The following is a 20236-nucleotide window of genomic DNA, read 5'->3' on the forward strand; positions in this document are numbered from 1 at the left end:
AAATTTGATTAATTAGGGATCTTTCTTATACCCATTTAAGCCAGTAAAACAAAACAATCTTAAAAACCGCAAAAAATTAGCCCGAAAATCAGCAAAATATATTTGAAAAACCTCCGAATTAGCAAAAAAAATTCATATGAAATTCCAGTAACCTTCAAACGACTACCAGAACCAGCCTAAAATTAAAACCAAATAATGACCAAACCTCTTAACAAAAAAAAAAATAAAAACACTGCTTTAAAATGCCACACGTTAACAAAAAATTGGGTCGCTTACAGAATTTTTTTCACACCTCAATTTCTCGCCCTCAAAAAACATCGATATGAACAAAAAACCACTCTCGTTTCGCTGCACTCTTCAATTTGTTCAGCAACAAAATCACTCCAAATTTTTTCACGTGTTTCATTTCCTGCTTCAAAATTCACTCCAATAAAATTGATTAAAAAGGACTTCTCCAATACTCCTCTTCAAGTCGTAAAAAAGATAGCGCGTCAAAACAATTCAAATTCTTTGAATTGTAAAAAAAACCAAGAGAAGGCCAATAATAATAGCCTCAGCTAAAATTAAACAAAATACGAAATCTTACAAGGCAATCAATTTTTGGAAGCACGTGGGAGATATTCAAATTATCCACAACCAGTAACTCTTATCTTAGGCAGCAAGCTGTAAAGGAGCATGGTGGCCATTCTCCTGGTTTTTAAATAGATAAGCATTTCTGGAAATCACAACTGAATTGAAAAAAATTTTCCTGAAACGAGAAAAAGATACTTTCAGCAGTTTTAAAAATAGTATTTTCCGTTATTTTTCATCTCATGTACGATGAAAACAAACTTTCCAACATTGAGCATAGCAAATTAAAGGGCTATGTGAACCGGAAAAAAATCTTCCAGAAATTTTAAAGAAAAATTGAACTTTTGCCTTTTTACATCTAAAACAGTAATACGAACTTTTAGACTCCACGGTTATTAGCGTCATTGGGAAAACCACTCACTTTCATTTACTTTCTTTATTGAACTTTTCCATAACAGCTCAATTACATCAAAACTTCCCAACTTTTTTCGACGTAATTAACTTTAACAAGCAAAGACACCCGTGAGCAGTTAATTGATGTAGTATTTATGGAAGTTATCAACTAGTGGGAGATGCACTTTCAAACTTTAAATCTACGGTTTCAATGTCTAAGCCAAGACGGCTGTCCCCCATCTCATTAATCTTGGAGTCTTTATAAAATATCATTCAAAAAATAAATGGTCCCCGCAAAAGGACAAAAAATTGTATTGCGACTAAACGTCGGAAGAATTGCTCTCGAACGACTAGTGGGAGCTCTAATCAATTGCAGCCTGCTTCAGTCGGGAGGGGGGCATAAATGTGACTAAGAAGTTCAATAGTGGGCTGCAAATAACCGCATTAGAGGTTAATATATACCACTATTAAGATTTAAAGTGAAAAATAGCACCAGTTTCGGCGCACTTTTCATTTGACTTTTAGTATTAAATTGCCGCAAATTAAGTTAAGCTGCTTGAAATTGTGACTGAGAGAGAATTTTAGATCACGCGAAACGCAAAAATTCAAGGGCGTAAAAGTCACTCGAAAAGTCAAAATTGTCAAGCGAAAGATTTGCATTAAAAAACATAGCCGGTAGAATACCGGAAATGACTCGAAAGTTGGGGCGGGGGAGGTAGGTGGTGCGGGGAGCTAGGTGGGGTGGGTGGGTAGATAGGTTGGGGAGGTGGGTAGTGCTGGCGTAACTGGGGGGGGGTAGAGATGGGGGTAGTTAGGTGAAGGGAGGGGATAGATGGGGGGGTAGGGGTAGTTGGGGGGGGGGGGGGGGGGGGGGTAGCTAGGTGAAGGGAGGGGGGTAGGTGGGGAGAAAGTTGAGGTAGGGGGCGGTGGGGGGAGGTAGGTGTTGGGAATGGGGGGTAGATAGGTGGTGGGGGGGGTTGTGCGGTGTAGTTTAGATAATTAGGGGTGACTTATATAGGAACAGAAAATCTCAAAATGAACTCTTCACCTTGAACATTACCAGCAGTTCCTAAATACTATACATTACAAACGAAGCAACTGTTAAAGTCCGATGTTCGAAAACAGAAGTCGTCAATCAAAAACGGAGGTAAATGCCTCGAACAGAAAGAAGTCAAAATTCAAGTCATTAACAAACTTGCTTTCTACTAACAAAAACCTGTAGAATCTCGATACTCCTCTTCGAGTCGTAAAAACCTGTAGAATCTCAATACTCCTCTTCGAGTCGTAAAAAGACACACACGTTTACAATAATTGCTACGAACTTCGTTCAAGAGCAATTAAAAATTCGGTGAATTTTACTAACGCTAATTTTTTCCATTCCCTGGTCCACACCAACAACTTTGCTATCCTTGTTTTTGATGCCTGCCTTGCAAGAAGTTGAAAAATGTCAACTTTAAGGCACTGATTAATTCGCATTTGTTACTGCGATCAGTTGGCTCTGCCTAGCAGAAGAAAAGGTTTAATTAATTTAGCGGGGTCCCTCAATCGTTTAATTTTGTAATCTTTATGAATTAATCCTATTTTGAATTAATCCTATTTTTAACCATCTTAGCGGGCGACCTGAAAAAGACCTTTTTCTCTGACAAGAAATTCTACGAACAATACATATAAAAGTAAAATTCCTTCGTTGCTATTCTAGGGAACTAGAATAATCATATATTCTTTAATGAGTTATCAGTGATGTTGGTCACGAACATAAATACTCATTGCTAACTATGAAACCGATAATTATTTAATCTAAATTCTTGATGAAAGTGCAAACTTAGATCAAGGTGTTCGAGAATTAAGACACACTGCTTGGCCACCATAAAGCTCATAGAAAGTCAACTAACGCATTAGCAGAACGTCATTACAGCTTCTGCAGACCCTCTGTGGTCCCGCTGAAGGGTTGAACGCCAACACCCGTTTTCCATCAGAGCATTTGGCACAAAACACCTAAAATAACGATGATCTTCTATTCCCCTTTTTGACAGATGTTGTTCTTTGAAGATTTAGAATAAAATGATATTTCTAATTTCATGTTTTTGAGAGAATTTACATGGGACAAAAAATGAGTGCATGAAAATTTTAAAGATGTTCGAAAGCTACCACAGCACCCTTCAGGTAGCTTCAAAACCAGACAGTTTTGAAAAGCTTAGGTTTTCGCTTCGACTGAGACATCATCGATGCATTCAAAATCAAGAATCAGTGGGTTAAACATTCAAGTTTGCATTTTTGCGGAAAAATAGATTATTTTCCCCCATAAATATTTCACAATACCCAGAGAATAAATAATTCTTTTGCGGCTAATTTATGTGCTAAACGCAATGAATTGCACATGGAATTATGCGAAATGAAAACAACCTATTACCCTGCATAACCATCGATTGAAGCTACTACTGCGAAATAAAGAGCACCCTAAACAAGACTAACAGTATTTCAACAACAGAATTTCCCAGTTTTGGAAAGATTTTTGTACTCTCACCTCTCCACAGGCCCTGCAGTGATGTCTGCGGTTGACGAGATTGAACTTGCTCTCACAGTTGGAACACACTAGTCTGTGTTTATCCTCCACCCATCTTGGCTCAATGCTACCTAAATTCATATTCCACATTAAATCACATTCACATTCACATTATTATAAAGTAAAAAAAAAACGATCTATTGACAGGAAGCATACCTTTTAAGTTTGTGACAACTGCATTTTGCCAAGAGAAATTCCTTCCACAAAAAAAAAGAAAGTGCCTAATTTTTTCCTACGAACCTATATATGTGTTCCTATCGTTCAGCCGAAGTGAGTAAAATTTTAAAGCTACATTTATGTTATTTTGACTTTAATTCCAGCGAAGTTCTCCTAAAGCATTGAAAAATATAGCCAGAAGAAGCCTGGAAACGACTCACAGTGGGACTGATAGCACTATCTCAAAATGTACAACACAAACATTTTCAGAAAATCTCAGCATATGGAGTGCACTCTACCGCGATCTTCTCTTCAATAAGATCGGAAGCGCAATTTGCGAAAAATTGAAAAAATTTTGAAAAAAATTTAGTTTGAACATTATCCGGGCCAGCCATCTGCTTTTAAGAAGAGTACAAAATTTGATAACGATCTTTTCATTTTCATCGTGAGGTCCATTTTGTTCTAAGAATACTCAGAAGCTCGCGTCTAAGGTTCTTTTCGTTTTGAGAACATTCATTAAAATTAATTCATGAAAATCATGACACGTCAATCAAACAATTACCTCAAATTGTTCTCTGAAGCGCAGTTCTCGAAGGGCACCAAGGAAGTAAATAAACACACTAATTTAAAAAGCAGCTTCTGAAAATTTTGAAAAAAATTTAGTTTGAACATTATCCGGGCCAACCATCTGCTTTTAAGAAGAGTACAAAATTTGATAACGATCTTTTCATTTTCATCGTGAGGTCCATTTTGTTCTAAGAATACTCAGAGCTCGCTTCTAAGGTTCTTTTCGTTTTGAGAACATTCATTAAAATTAATTCGTGAAAATCATGACACGTCAATCAAACAATTACCTCAAATTGTTCTCTGAAGCGTAGTTCTCGAAGGGCACCAAGGAAGTAAATAAACACACTAATTTGAAAAGCAGCCAAGTTTTGCTCAGAATCAAAACAAAATTTATCAAACTTTCAAAACAGAATCTCTTCAAAGAAACCTTTAATTCAGATCTAGGTACTTTCTCATTTCACAATCCCAAAAAAAAAGATACGGATCTCTGTAAAACTCACTAGGAAAAAATCCCTTTAAAATACTGTTTTAAAATACAAATTTTTTACTGTTTGACAACCGACTCGTCTATGCCAATAATTCTAAATTTGTCACTGATTTAATTTTGCAGTCCAGTTAAGGATCTGGTTCACATAATCAATAAATAGTAAAAAAAAAACTCAAAAACACCAAAAAAAATTACAAAACAAGTTAGTCATCAGTTATCTATCAATAAACAATGAGGGCACAAAACACCACGTTACGGAAGGTGAAAAACTCGAGAAAGTTCGGAAACCCAGCCACAAATTCTCCCTCAGCAACAAAGCACTGCAATTTAGCATAGTAAAACATTTAATGGTCTTATCTAAATAAAGAAAACATTAAGCTCATCATACTGAAGAAAAAACAGCTTAATTTAAAGACAATTTAAGAAAAACAAAAACTGTAAAAATCAGAGGAAATTATCTCAAATTTTATCAGATTTGCGCATTAAATCTTAACCAAAACAACAAAAGAAGGGATAGATCTGTACAAAAACGCATTCGAAAAGAAAAGAATCCTGTCTTATTTGGATCCACTGTCTTATTTGTATATAGAAAAGTAAAAAAAAATGGCCCAGAAGTAGTTTAAAAGCGTCACAATCTACGTGATTTTAAAAAACCTAATGCATACTTAAAACATAAAATGCTAAAAACGTCCAAAAACATCTTGAAAACCTGATGCGCGGTCTATTGGGTCCATTCTGGCAAAAAAAAAATGGGTTAACCTTAAAAAATCTGCGCTGAAATGCTGCACAGGCACAAAAAACTCGCTCCGCAAAACAGTTTTCACCTTACTTCTCCAGGTCTCTCAAAATAAGGTGAGAAGAACGCTCATTTTTCTTTTTGCTCTCCATTTTCGCTCAGCAGTTTGACTGAAACACTTTTTTCACGTGCCATATTGCCCGTTTCATATACTCCAAAATTAACGATTAAAAAGACGCTCCACTAAAAACTCCTCTTCGAGCCATGAAATAGAAACAACAAACTGACGTCAAAAGAATTACCCTCGAACAAGTAAGGGGGCCCTTTCAATTATTGGAGTGTGCTTCAGTGTGGGGTCAATAAGTTCATAAAGAGGCATTAAATGACTATAGACCACGATTGAAAGTGAAACAGTGAAGCCAACCTCAGCGCACTTTGTTGTCGACTTTTAGAATTAACTGCCACCAATTAAAATCAGCTCCTTAAAATTGGAGACCGAAAAGTGAAAACATAGCTCACAGATTGCCAGCAAAAGCCGCAATAGCTTCGTATATCTGCACTCTCAAAAAATAAGTAAAAGAATATTCGTTAATTGATCACTGTTTTATCTCGAAGAACCAAATTTTTGAAGCCAATGTTCTAGAGTCGACTCTTGGAGTTGATTACTTCACAGTAGTATATCAGTCATCATTAAAGATAGATCACAGTGATAAGAAAAGACAGTTTTTGATACGCAATACCAAGAAATATTCAAGATCAAATTCCAATCGCGACATTGCGCTGCAAGATTGGTCGCCTATGTACCAGATAAATGAGCCTAACGAAATGTTTTTGAAATTTATCGACATTTTTGAAAATATACTGAGTTGTCATGCACCCTTGAAGTTGGTAGAAAGTAGCACCAAAAAACAACAAAAGCAATGGTTGACAAAGGAATTACGTGGTCTCAAATGAAAAACACCGTCTCTTTAATGCGTGGAAGAAAAACCCAAAACCAGAGATCTATAATATTTAAAAATCTTTACGCAATTCAGTGAAAAGAAAACTGAAAAAAGCTGCAGATGATTATACAAAGTATTTTTCCAGCAGCTACCAACTTCAAGAGAACAATGGAAATTCATCAAAAACAGGATCAACTCCAACAGTCAAATAGAAAAAATTGACAAATTAAGGGAAGGTAGTCATTTTGTTGAGGATGACAGAAAGATTGCCAATATTCTTAACTGTTTTGCGAGGCTCGGATTATACAAAGGCAAAAACGTTTCTCCAAATCATTCTTCCCTAACATTTGAGGGACCAGAATTTAGCTTCCAACCAGCCACCAGAAAAGAATTGTACAATGTTATTGATAATCTACCTAAGCATAAATCGCCCGGACTGGGCTATATACCAGCATGGGCGCTAAAAGATAATAAACTGTCTATTGCAACTCATTTACAATTTGTCGTCAATGGAATGCATAAACAAAAACACGTTTCCTAATATTTTGAAAACAGCCCATGTTTCACCTGTTCATAAGAAAGGAGACCGACCAGAACCAGAAAACTATCGACCCATATCAGTCACACCAACTCTAGCAAAAACTTTTGATTACTACTTGAATAATAAACTCACCATCTAACTCTTAATGATCTGATTAACAAGAATCAATTCGGATTTCAAAAGCAAAAGTCCTGTCTGGATACTATCATTTCATTAACTGAAAAAATAAACCAATGCGTTGACGAAAACGAAATTGTTGTCACACTTTTTTTAGACTTAGCAAAGGCTTTCAACTCAATATCTATAGATGTTTTTATGAACAAAATAAAAATGTATGGAATTGGAGAGAATGCAAGAATCTTATTAAACTCCTTCCTTTGTGATAGAAAACAGTGTGAAAATGGGATAGCAAAATCAGATTGAGTTGTCATAAATCACGGTGTTCCTCAGGGAACTGTCTTAGGGCCTTTAATTTTTATTCTTTATGTCAACGATTTCAGTGAAGCTTTATCAACGAATTGTGATGTAATACAGTTTGCCGATGATACTGCAATTCCATGTCATGCAAAGAATGAAGCAAAGTTGCAGCTAATAGCTGAAGATACATTTAACAATACAGATCAATATATGAAACAAAACAGGTTAACCTTGAATGAAAAAACGGTGTTAATGGTGTTCAGGAATAAAAAATTGCCCATCATTAAAACTGTCGATTTCAAGGGACACCGATTGGAAGCATCTGAAAAATATAAATCTTTTTAATCACTAGTTTTGTCTCATTTAGATTTTAGTGCAATTTTTCAAAATTTACCATCTTACTCTATTGACAGAATTAACAAACAGATAAACTGGGGCATAAAAGTTTGCTTTATGAAACCCAAATACGATACTGCCAGAGATCTACTTCTGGAGCTCCAAATAACACGCGTGTCAGTAAATAGTTTTTTCAAAATTCTCCAACAAACAAGAAATCGCACTAATAAACATTTCAGATTTTTAGAAAATGTGCCAATTATTGCAAACAAACGAACCCATAAGCTTTTCTTAGAACAAAAATGTAAGTCAAAAGGGAGTAATGGTTCAATTGTTCGTAACTTTATTCGAAAATGGAACACACTTCCAATTACAATTAGAAAAGAAACGTCGGAGATCAAATTTAAACAAAAAGTTAAAGCGGAAATGCTTAAACAACACGAAAGAGTTCCAATAGACAGAAGTGTTGCAGGATTCAAACATATTTTTTTTAACCTATTTTAAGAAATCCAACCTCAGTTTGTTATGAATTAGAAAATAATAATGTTTGATTAATAAATTTCTTACATGTAACATTATTCAAGTGGTTAGTTTAATTTACATGTTTCAGATTTTTATAAAAATACTTGATTTATTAAATGCTGAGATGAAAAACTTTGATTTAGAATCTGTTTAGCTTATTTTTGCTTCTATTAGCTGCTCTCAAACAACCGTCCATTAGAGTGATACGCACTCACTTGACCTTATCTCTTTAAATTAAAGTAAAGAACAGTCAGTTTCAGTGTCAGGAAGTCATTTTTTCAAGTGAGGTAAGTGACTGGTGACCGAACAATTACGCATATGAATGCAAAAATTCTATCCAGTAGGATAGAAAAATCACGTCACGTACGCAATTCAGTTGAAATTGCATGAACAAATAGATTTGAGGAGAAGTCCAATAAAGCCCTAGCTATCGCTTTGCAGCTATTAAAAAAGTCAAACAAAACTTTCACTAAAAAAACACTACCGTAATTTCTTAAAACTTCCTTTGAGAGTAATTAATACATTTGACCACTGCTTACTTTTTCCCTCAATTAAAAACCTCTTTATCAAGTTCCTAGAACAAGCAAAAGCTATTGGTACAAAAAAACTAGCATAAAACAAAAGATTCATGCTCGATGTAAATTAGAACCAGCTCCACCAAAAAATTTAAAGAACACATAGTAATATGATCTACTCACCCGTATTATCACCGGTTTCTTTAAGGTAGAGAATACTAACGTGTAGAAAAAATGTTCACTGAAACCGTTGCAACGTTTTTCAATCAGTATAAAAAACGGTCATAATAAACTGTCAAAACAAGAAGAGTTTCGCATTTCGTTCGAAATTCGACTAGCTTGGGCTAAATACAGACACATCTAAAAAAGAGCATTGTAATTTTTTTTTAAAAAATGACGTTTATGAGAGCAAAATCAACATGAATTTCTTAACTAAAATATAAAAACTGAATTTATATTTAACGGCAAGTTTTTGGCATGGAACTAAACATAATTTGTAATAATTTTTATGAACATTTTTTTATTGACTGAAAAAAGAACCGGCGTGAGCGGGTGAAAAACAGAGAAAAAAATTGAGCCAAACTTTATTTGAACTTCGCTCAACACTGCAAATGTCTCTCCAAGGATCGAATTCAGTTTGAGTTTTTCAATGATAATACATTCATTAGTCCACGCTAACATATCGATCGATCAAAATGAACATTTAAAACGCGAGGTGCCACAAAAAGTTCCTAACACATTTAAAACGCGAAAGTCCTAGCACCCTTTTCATGGAGGGGTTGGAACAATGAAGTACGAAACATAACCGACTAAAGTCGTGGGCGAAATGCTCTCAAATGGCCGCCGAGCGGTTGGCTTCGTCAATAGCCAAGGGGCGGGGTGCACCGGGGGCTGATGGGGGTAACAGTGGGGTGGGTGCAAATCTCCAAAACAGTAGCTGTGAATACCGTTCTTGGAGACTAGTGAGCTGAAAGGCTCTAAGCGCACTTAATGTCCGCTGGGCGCTACCCGTTTATTCCGCTTTTTCGGACGAAAAGTCAAATGGGTCAGACGAAAAATCGCATAAAAACATAGCCATAAGAATTCCGGAAACGACTCGAAGTAGAAAAGTGACCATCATCACCGTCCTAATGAACATTTTACATAATTAGGCTAAGCATATTGAAACATGAATACATTGAGAAAACTAACAGGCAGAAAGTGATAGAACATCTGCTAAAGGCTGATTTCAGTTGAGACTCAAAAAACTATTGGTAAATGACACTGTAAAACAAGTAATATAGAACAAAAATCTAACAATTGACAGACAACTTCTTAAATGGGTTGGTAAAGAGAAACTCGAAGAAAGTAGCTCTAAAAAAGATCTCGACAAATTCTCAATGCAATTTTCGAATCATCAATCAGACAAAATGTTTAATACGTTCTCTTGTACATCAGGAACCCACCCAAAAATTGACACGGAGAAGTACTAAACAACAATTAAATAATGAAGGACAAAAAACCTGGAAAAATACGGAAATTGTTTATTTCTTTGAGTGAAAAGTGCCCGGTTTACATTTCAAGAGACTTCCGAAAACGATTCAGCAAAAAAAATTTATAGCTTCTGCTAGATCGGCCACTCATCCAAAACGTAGGAGAGAAATATCAAACGACTATGCGAAACCGCCAAGATAAAAACCAAAAAAATTTGTAATTGATTCTAGTGCAACAGTGCCATGTCAAGAGCAGCACCTATAGAAAAACTCTTAACTAGAAATTAATCCAGAAAAAATCCAGCGAGAAGCGTCAAACCAGAAGAAATAGGCAAAAATTTTGAAAAAAACATCCAAAAATCAGTATAAAAATTTGCGCAGGCCAAACTTGCTCTAGCCAATTTTCTACAACAAAAATATTTCAAGTTAATTATTAATCAAAAAGCAAGACCGCTAAAACTGCTAGAGCAACTCATTTCAACCAAACAACTTCGCAAAAGCTATCAAAACAGAAGCAGAATACAAAAAATGCTAGAAAAGCTTAAAAATAAGGCAAAATGGTAAAATAGCCGTAAATAGAATCTTGAAGTGTAATAATTGATTCATATGGTCAAAACTGTTTCCAAACACCCTAAATAGTTTAGTTAATTGCAACAAACACTTTTGATAAAAAATTGGAGTTTAAAGTAATAAACTGCTTTGAAAAATCCGCACTTGCTCAAAAATGTTACTCGCTTATTGAAAATTTTTTCACATCTATTTTTCTCGCTCTCTCAAAAAATAATAAAAACAGAAAACCCATCTCTCTCTCTCTCTCTCTCTCTCTCGTCTTTCTGCTCTTCGATTCGTTCAGCCGCTTGACCTACGCACTTAGTTTTCACATAAGGCGATCATATAAGCGATCACGGCTCAAAAACACTATACAGTTATCTTTCTGCCTAAATCAAAAGGCCAAAAAAGATTACTGAGATTCGAGAAATTCAAATGATTCGCAAATATGGTCAAAATATTAAAAATTATTTTAAAATTATTAAAATTGTCATTTAAAAAATCAATTTCATTGAATTTAAGATTAAACGTCAAAAATTGAATCCATTTTTTACAACACAAAATTAAACCAATGGCTGTCCACAGAAAGATTATTTCTACGAATTAAAACCAAAAACGAACAAAAAACAATGAAACTTGCACAAGAAGAGCAAAAACCGGGCTAGTATCTGAACAAATTTAGAAACCAAAAAACATCTCATGTTCAAAAGAGTTGTTCAATGCAATAATTGTCAAACTAACGTTGCCATCTACACTGATTTTTAAGAAAAAAGTCATCTAACAGATCCAGAAATGAAAAAATTATGGGAAAATTTACTACAAAGTTGAGAAAAATGTGCCCGTTTTACATTTGAAGAGAATTATTAGGCTCTAGAGAACTTTGTGGTATCAACTTGCGAAAATTACATATTAATGCAGCATCGATCAAAGTTATTTCAGCAAAAAACCAAATTACAAGTAAAAACCACCCTAATGGACGAAAAACCGGCCAAAAACGGTTAGCTATATGCGCCAGACTCTCACAAAAACATTTTCGAAGTAAAAAAAAGTCACTCACTGAACGCAGCGCATGATCAAAAAACTTCTCTCAGAAAAAATCTGATCCCCATGACAGTATTTCTCACTTTCGCTTTCGGTCAAGATGCCGCATGAACAAAACTACTTCCTGTGAAAAAATACCGATAGAAACCTAATACTCATCTTCGAGTCGTAAAAAGGCCGACAGGACTAATATAATTGCTCCAAACTTTGTTTGAGAGCAATTAATAAAATAACCGTCCAACGTCGGGTGAATTGCTTTCAAACTGCTGACGAGCGGTTAGCTTCATCAATACCTAGCTGCGGCATAGGCGGTTATCATAATTGAGGGAGTGGTGGACTGAAGCGGGGTGGAGGGGGGTCGGGTGGAGTAACTTCACACAATGAGTTTAAGTTTCCTCACCAGTTTCGATGAATCGCAGACTTAAGGACTAGTTAAGGCAAAAGACTAACAGAACCGCTCAGCTACTTAATGCCCACTGGCTTTAGCTGTTTATCTTGTTTTTGAGGACATGGCCAGGCACAGAAAACAATCAGACGAAAGGTCGGTATCACCAAAAATTGTATTAAAAAACCAGCAGGACTAATAAAATTGCAACAAACTTCATGTCAGTGCAATCAATAAGCCCCCAATTTCATTCCAAGCAAAATTTACTTACCAAGTTGACTGATAGAGTGCTCCTGAGTGAAATTTGTTGGTACCAAGGCATTAGCAGTCAAGTCTTCGCTATTCAGACTTCCCTCGGGTGAATTACCTCCAAAATATTCCACCAGAGGACGCAAAGGTCGCCCGTCTGGAGCTGCCAGTTCACCCTTTCTAGGTGTATCATCAGTATTTTGAGTTGTATTTTGTTCTGATTGCGAATAACTCGGATGATTGTAATTTTTTGAGCCTTCTTCTGTAAGAAGGGATTCAGACTCCACATTTAAAGCAGTCGCTGGTTCTGATAACTCCTGTGAGCCTTCGCGGTAAATTGATTCAGGATCTGAATCTGGCAAAACTCGCGTTTGAAACAATTCTTGAATATTTGCAATCGGCGAATCGTCAATATATGAAGCTTGAATGCTTTGAGTTTCAGGATTTACCTCCCAGTCAGTATCATTAGAATTTTCTTCTGTTTCTACTATTAAGGACGTGCTTCCTTGTTCAGATCTGTTTGAAGTGCTATAGGAATTAATTTCTATTTCATTTTCCATTTCACTCATGTATTGCTCAAACTCAACCTCTGAGACGTCAGGCTGATAAAAGCCGAAAAATTCTGACCCTGAAATAGACACTTGAGATTGAGTAGTTGTTTCAGAACTGTAATCATTCACGACCGAGACACTATCGCAAGGTAACAGAACGTTTTCAGCTTCAGAGTGTTCAAATTCTTGAACATCAACGGCATGAGCTGAACTTATATTTTCTCGACTTGGCGTTCGTTCTTCTAAATTAATGTTAAAAGCTCCACTTTGTTCAGTTTCTTCATCGTGACGTTCTTCGGGGGGTGTTGGGAGACTTTCTTCTTCGGTGCTGTTTCCCGAAGTAGTGATTTCATTTTTCTGTTCATTTACATCAGATTGCTGGTTGCCGAGAAACAACCCAATGAGTTCAACATTAGACAGTTGAGTCGGTTCTTGACCAGGAAGATGACCAAAATCAACAGCACTGTTCAATGGGTCAAAGCTGAAACTACTTGTCTGCCGATTGCCCACCTGTGCCTTGTTTTCTTCTAAGGCTAAAATATTCAGTCAATAAAAAAAAACAAAATTGACTGTAATTTATCACGTCTTTCCTATTAAGTTCTCAAGTTTTTTTCTGTGAGCAGAAAATGTCCTCTTATCAGAGCTCCTTTTGTGACCAGGTCGTCTCTTTATTGGACGGTGTCAACTCCTAGTATCGTAATGGTACTTAAAGTCTCGATACTCCCAGTGGTTGTCCAATCGCGACTTTAACTGCCTTATTGTCTCTGACGAGTTGACTTCAGTAAGACCCGCTATTCAGGGTAAACTAGACCGCCTAAGATTGTGGGGATCTATTCTGTTTTGCCACCCCTCAGCTTAGTGGGCTCATATTTTTTACGCCCCCCCCCCCCCCCCGGCGCACGTGCTAATTTTTTACATAGTATTGTGTGATGTAAAAACTGTAACGGGGGGGGGGGGGTAAAAAACACAGGGGGGAACAGAATAGATACGATTGGGGATATAATGAGGAAGAACCAGTCGGTACACGGTGGCTAAATTGTTCAACAGCTTGTTATTAGCAGCAAGGCAAGTTAACTTACGAGCTTTCGAAAAACAGTTCGAGTACATAAAGACGAAATTATATTTAAGATGATTATATAACAAACCTAGTTCAGCTTGGTCCAAAAGTGCATCCAAGTCAGGCAGATCATCATCTATACCATCCATAAAACTGAAAACAAAAACCTCCACTCATAGAATGGATTACAATTCGCCCAAAACGATCCATTGTTTGTTCCGATCGAAAGCTCCTTTAAAATTTACTGAACATCAAAAGAAAGTTAACACCCGCCAGTTTTAAAAAGTAAAAAAATATTATTATTATTTTAAGTTTAGGCACCATTTAAATGCTCAAAAAGGCTTCAACATAAAACAATCAGAATAAAAAAGTTTTCAGTTTCTTCCTATAAGTAAGCTCATCTGGTACTTGATTCAATTCAAATGGCAGTCTGTTCCAATCATGCGGAATTGCATGGCTGAAAAACCTTTTCCGAAGTTAGTTTTAGTGCCCGAAATTTGAAGGTTGTAGATATACTGGCATCTTGTAACTTTATCATTGCGAGACACAAGAGAGCTTAGATACTCTGGAACTCGTTGACGATGAATTAGGCAATGACCAAAAAGCAAAATTTTGAACACACATATCTGCACAGGTAAATGCTGAATCTTAAAATTGGTGTTCCGGGTGATAGTCGAAATAACAGCCTGCATGCACAATTCATTATTCGTTGTAACTTCCCATAAAGTACAGCAGGTAATCCATAGTGAAGTGAGTTGCCGTAGTCAAGCCTTGAAGTAATCATAACTCTTACCAACTCAATTAGGACAACCCTATCAACTGTGTTGTGTCTCTTATAGAATAGATCTTCCGTAGCATGTAGTAGCAGGCAGAAAATAGTAAACTGATTTAATTTGGAAAATTTGAAGCCAAAAAGTTCCCAATGATTCGAAAATTTGGAATACATAGAAAATTTTTGATCGGCATCGAAAGAATTCTTCCGCACTACGTCAATAAATTCTGTTTTACTGGTGTTTAATTTCAGCTGGCGCATCAAAACCATTTCTAAAAGGTGCTAATAAACAAATCAAACTTCTCCTGAGTCATCGTTTCTTCATAGACAAAATTAATGACTATCATCCGCATTGAAATGATAGTTTAATTGCAGCTGTTTAAAAACAAACTCTATTGCCAGCAAATCACAGTAGAAAAGCAGGGATCATAAAACCCATCTTTTTAGTACCACAGTTTTTACTTCCTCCGAAGGCAACTTAACTTTTATTAATACTTTCTGAGATCGACCACTGAGATAGCTTCCTAGGAAACCGGGAAAAGAACCTCGGAATCCAATCCTAACATCAAGAATGGATACAAAACTATCGTGATCTAGTGTATCAAAGGCTGCCGATAGATCGAGTCCAATATAAAAAATGCCCTTTTTAGCTCTACATTAGGTAAAATTTCGTTGATGTCATTAATCAGAGCGCTTTCGGTTGAGTAGAACTTTCTGATGGAACTTTGAAAAGCACAGAAAAAGCATTGCTCTCAAAGTGATCGGTAAGTTGTACAAGAGGTGATCTTTCTAAAAAAAAATGTAGAGCTGAGGTTTGATATTGGTCGATAGTTGACAGCAAAAGCCTGAGGATCAGGATAAACGATTTTAATGTGAGGTTCAACAACTGCTTGTTTAAGACCGTGAGTGAAAATTATTTTCGAAGAAAAATTGATGAGGTTCAATAATAAAGAAGACAGTTCATTAGGAAAAGGGTTTACAATCGTCATCGTAATCTTGTCCAGCGTTGACGTACTAGTCGTTGAAGCCGTAAGTAGGTTTTTCAAATCGCTCAGAGATAATAAGATGAAAGCGCATGATTGTTTATTTTTCAACACGAGGACCTTTGGACACTCAGCTGCTGAATTGATGCAATAATATTCCCAACTTTTGAAACAATAAAAAATTTTGAAAATTGCTGCAAAAATTTTTTATTTTCACATTTTGCTAGTATCTGCTCCTCTTTAACAATTACGTATTTCAATATTGTTGACGTATCAATTTTTCATTCAAGACATTGTTGATAAAAAACGCCTTTTTTCAGAAAAATATGAAAATAAGCATTGGTATTCAAATCAAAATCCAACGCTAAAGGGTTTTGCAGTAAATTCGATCACATTTCCTCCTCTTCATCTTCAAGAATAACATTTCATCGTCAAAAACGGCCGGTCATGTTCACAGAAAAATTTAACTTTAAGCACTAGGTGATCATTCAAAAATTTGCAGCCATATAGTCATTTTAAGCTTTATCAACGGCCGAAGTTTGCTCTATGCTGAAAAAAATAACAGCGAATTAAGTTCAGGCCTAAACATTTTCCAGGTCCGATAAAATATTTGCTAAGTTTCCAGTTAAATATCAAAAAAAAAACAAACTAGGGATTGATCTGATTAAGTTTCAAAGGTGTTCCATTTTACATTAACACGAATTTCGCCGGACGATAAACATGATCCAGAATGCCACCGGATTTGTGTTTTTGTCATTTGAAGTGCTGGATTAGACCAACTTCTTCCATAAAATGAATCCAGAGCCGTAAAGCATCAATGTTGACCTTCTAGGTTATATTGAAATTGCCTAAGAGAAAAATTCTATCAAAGCGTAAACTTTTATCTTCCAGGATATAAGTAAAATTATGAATAAACAACTATATCTTTCGCCCATCACTCTATACGATTATTAGGAAAACAATAGATGGCGGAATTTTCATGGTTGCCCAGCAGTTTTCAAAAACACTGACAATTCACCTTCGATTTTCTCTAACTGAATATCTGATCTCAAAAATAAAATAAACAATTCCTCCGGCCAGTAAACTGTGACACTTAAAACCAAAAGGGCAGCATTGCTGAAAAAATACTTTTTCATCCCTAATACTTCTAATTCATAATTTGACACATATTTCAGTATCCATCTTATTGATTTGCAATAAAGCATTCAAATCTTTTGTCTTGTATTTCACAAAGCGCGCATTATATAAGAAGCAGCTAAACATTCGCTTTTCGTAGCTGTCGGAAATCCTAAACTCTAATCATCTAATCCTAAACTCTTTTCGTAGCTGTCGGAAATCCTAAACTCTAATCATCTTTTTTCAATGCTTTTCAGCCATTTACGTGCTGGCTTGTCGAGATAGAATCTTGATACGATAACCAAAATTCCGATGAAAAGACTTTTTCAAACTTAAAACCACAATAAAATGACCAAAGCTATCATCCAGTTCTTGAAGTTTGACGAATACATAGTTTGATGCCATTTGTTTCACAGTATTTTTCCATTTCTGTATCAGATATGACGGCGCTTGAGAGGTTTTTCACGCCCAATACTACCGATGCATTCGTATTGGTATCAGCCTTTAGTTCTTTAGCTCTTAGCCTTCGTCGTGTTGTTTCTATAGTCAATTCCAAGGCTTTTTGTTTTTTGGTACATGATGCACTTTAATTACTTGAAGTACTATCATTTCGGGTTCTCATGAGCCCGTCTTTGTTGCTTTAACGAACAGAAAATCCGGCTTTTTCATCGTAAATACTTCATTTCGAAGCCAAACCTCGCGGATAAGAGCATCAACGCATGCTAATTTTTGCCCAATTGCAGAAATTCTATCAAGTGCCGACAGCTCTGCAGGGAAAGATGCTAAACGCTTACTGCAGGAGCAAATATTCATCCCACTAACACTTGATCTGTTCGCAATACCTGACACGCAAGGCGGACAAAATTTTTTAAAAATTTTTACAATGGGTACTAATTTGGCATAGCGTCGTTGTACCCCAATTCCAAAAAACCGTTCAGGGGAGGTAACGGTGATGTGGATGTCATTTCTTCGAGGGAAGTTAAAAATGGGGATCAAAGGAGTTCGCCCACAAGGGACTTGAAAATAGCACGCTACAAAGAGTTTGATGTACACAGAATAACTAATAAATAACCCAACTTTTGCAACGTCAGTCAAACAGATCAAACAAACAGATACGGAGAACTCTCACGCCAAATGTTCGAGCTGAAAACTATTTAAAATGCAAAGGAATAATTTCTTCGAATAACTTAAATTAATTGAATAAATCAGGCAGATGCGGAGAAACCTCACTCCAATGCCAGAAAAATTCAACTCGATATGTTTTTCCAGATGCGAATTCTTCCCTGATAAGAAGGCATGTTCTTAGTATAGACAGTTTAGCTTCTTCGCAATTGCTGCAAGTGCATAAAATTCTCCAGGTGCATGTATCAATTTCTGAAAATTTTTTGACAAAGTAAGTTTTTTACAATTGCAGGAATTTCTTTTTGTGATCTTTGTTACAGATCGTGCCGCTGTTGTAATGCTCGTTAAACAAGTTCGATAGACTGCTAGCTCTTGTCCAGAAACAACCTGACAAGCAATTACTTAAATTTGTGGGCCTGGCAGACAAAATAGGTGTGCTCTGGGTTCGTGATCCTCCATAATCTGAAATGGGCTCATTCCTTCCAGTGCATGCCAACTTAGCCGTGTGTTATATTAGCGACAAGTAACGTAACCTGAAATTATTGGCAAAAAGAAAGCGGTAAAATGTCGATCGTCATAACTTTATGTTTGTAATTTAAAATCCTTGTCTCAAAAGTACTCGTTGTGTGCTCTTAGTGCTTTTTAGATCTCCTCCGCTGGGCCTAGCAGATAGTCGGACCACATTGCTTATATACGCTCTTTTCTGTTCAAAGAGTTCGTCTTTGAGATCTTTTTTGTTTAGAATGTAGTATACTGTGTGTTTGTGTGTACACAGTTTCTTACCCAGAAGGTCAGCGACGTCTTAACTAATTAAATGAGTCTATAATATCATATGCAAACTTTATTCCACAGAATCTGCTAACATCACGGCAAGACAACACGTTTTACAGTGAGGTTACCAGTTTCTGTGGAATCAAGTTTTCTTAGGGTATTATGGACCTATTTGATTAGTTAAGACTTTGTTGACCTTCTGTGTATAAACTGTGTTCGTTCCGATTGGGTTTCGGGATTGGGTATTGCCGACAATTTGTCGAGTTTTTTTAAAAATCAAAGAGCGTCGATATCAGAATTATTGGGCAAAATATTGATACTTCCTGTTTGTCCCCCCATAGAAATTGGCACGATATTGCTAGTTCTCCATAGTTCTGGAATAGCAATATTGTTTGCAATGGAACTAAATAGAACCCGTTGGATTTTTGGTATAGATTCCACGAAACTTTCTAGTAGTGCATTGCTCATGTTGTCCGGACTTTTACTTCGTAGCATTTTAACGTTCTTAATTCAACTGGGTGAAGTGGACGCTACCAAGTTCCGGTGGTTGACAGCGTCTATTTTGCATTTTAGTCGATTTGAGAGAAGACAGATGGAAATTTGGAGTTGAAGTTTTCAGCTTTTTTGAGAAAGGCTTTTGTCACGTTCCACTCTAGGTTTATTTTGATGGTATTTCCTTTGTGTGGGATATCGTATGAGATACCTATGTGATTCCGACAATTTGCCATTTTGCATATGCAATTACATATGCGAAAATAGCTTTCAACAACTTGAGCACACTACAAGGTGTAAAAAACTTGTCATTTCCATAAGCAACAACCATCTCTCATCATAATCGTAGCCATTGACTACAGAATGAAGAACCTTTTCCCCTCTTATCAACCCCAATCAAGGCCAACATGACCTACTATGTCTTGTTTTTTTGGGAAGGACTTTCTTTCTACAGCACCTCGTAGAACCACTTGTACCAGAGATCAACGTTAAGGTCCACATTGTTCTTCTAGTACAGATCAAAGGCACTAATTGTTATATATTAGTTGATATCGCTCAAGTTTGTGTTTTTGTATGAGCAGGCAGAGAATTGGATTTCTGATTTGTCGGTGTTCTGAATAATTGTATGAGTTCGTTTGTAGACATTGATGCTATTTATGTGGATTGGGGTTGATAAGAGGGGAAGAGGTTCTTCATTCTGTAGTCAACGGCTACGATTATGATGGGAGATGGTTGTTGCTTAGGAAAATGTCAAGTTTTTTTACACCTGGTTGTGTGCTCAAAATGTTGAAAGCTATTTTCGCAAATGCCGCTGATGGAGTTTTGCCCCTGGTTCAGGGGAGAAGTAATAGTAGGCCAGTGGGTATGTTTGCAATTGTGTAAGTACGTGCGTGTTGGCGTCACTTCAAACCAGCAACAAGAGCCATCAGACA

The 20236-nt window shown here is 36.3% G+C and overlaps 1 protein-coding gene across 1 annotated transcript in view; it reads right to left on the reverse strand.

The window, feature by feature from the left end:
• LOC142340423 (uncharacterized) overlaps nucleotides 1-20236 on the reverse strand; it is a 464952-nt gene that overhangs the window by 111346 nt on the left and 333370 nt on the right. Inside the window, exons 2-5 of the mRNA XM_075390999.1 lie at nucleotides 14137-14203; nucleotides 12463-13524; nucleotides 3488-3597; nucleotides 2856-2958 (exon numbers count right to left, since the gene is read on the reverse strand). Coding sequence (XP_075247114.1) covers nucleotides 2856-2958; nucleotides 3488-3597; nucleotides 12463-13524; nucleotides 14137-14197 — 1336 coding nt within the window. The 5' untranslated portion in view covers nucleotides 14198-14203. The remainder of the gene's footprint in view (nucleotides 1-2855; nucleotides 2959-3487; nucleotides 3598-12462; nucleotides 13525-14136; nucleotides 14204-20236) is intronic.

This window comes from Convolutriloba macropyga, chromosome 5, assembly GCF_964194025.1.
Source record: "Convolutriloba macropyga chromosome 5, txConMacr16.3, whole genome shotgun sequence".
NCBI classification, from domain to species: Eukaryota; Metazoa; Xenacoelomorpha; order Acoela; family Convolutidae; genus Convolutriloba; species Convolutriloba macropyga.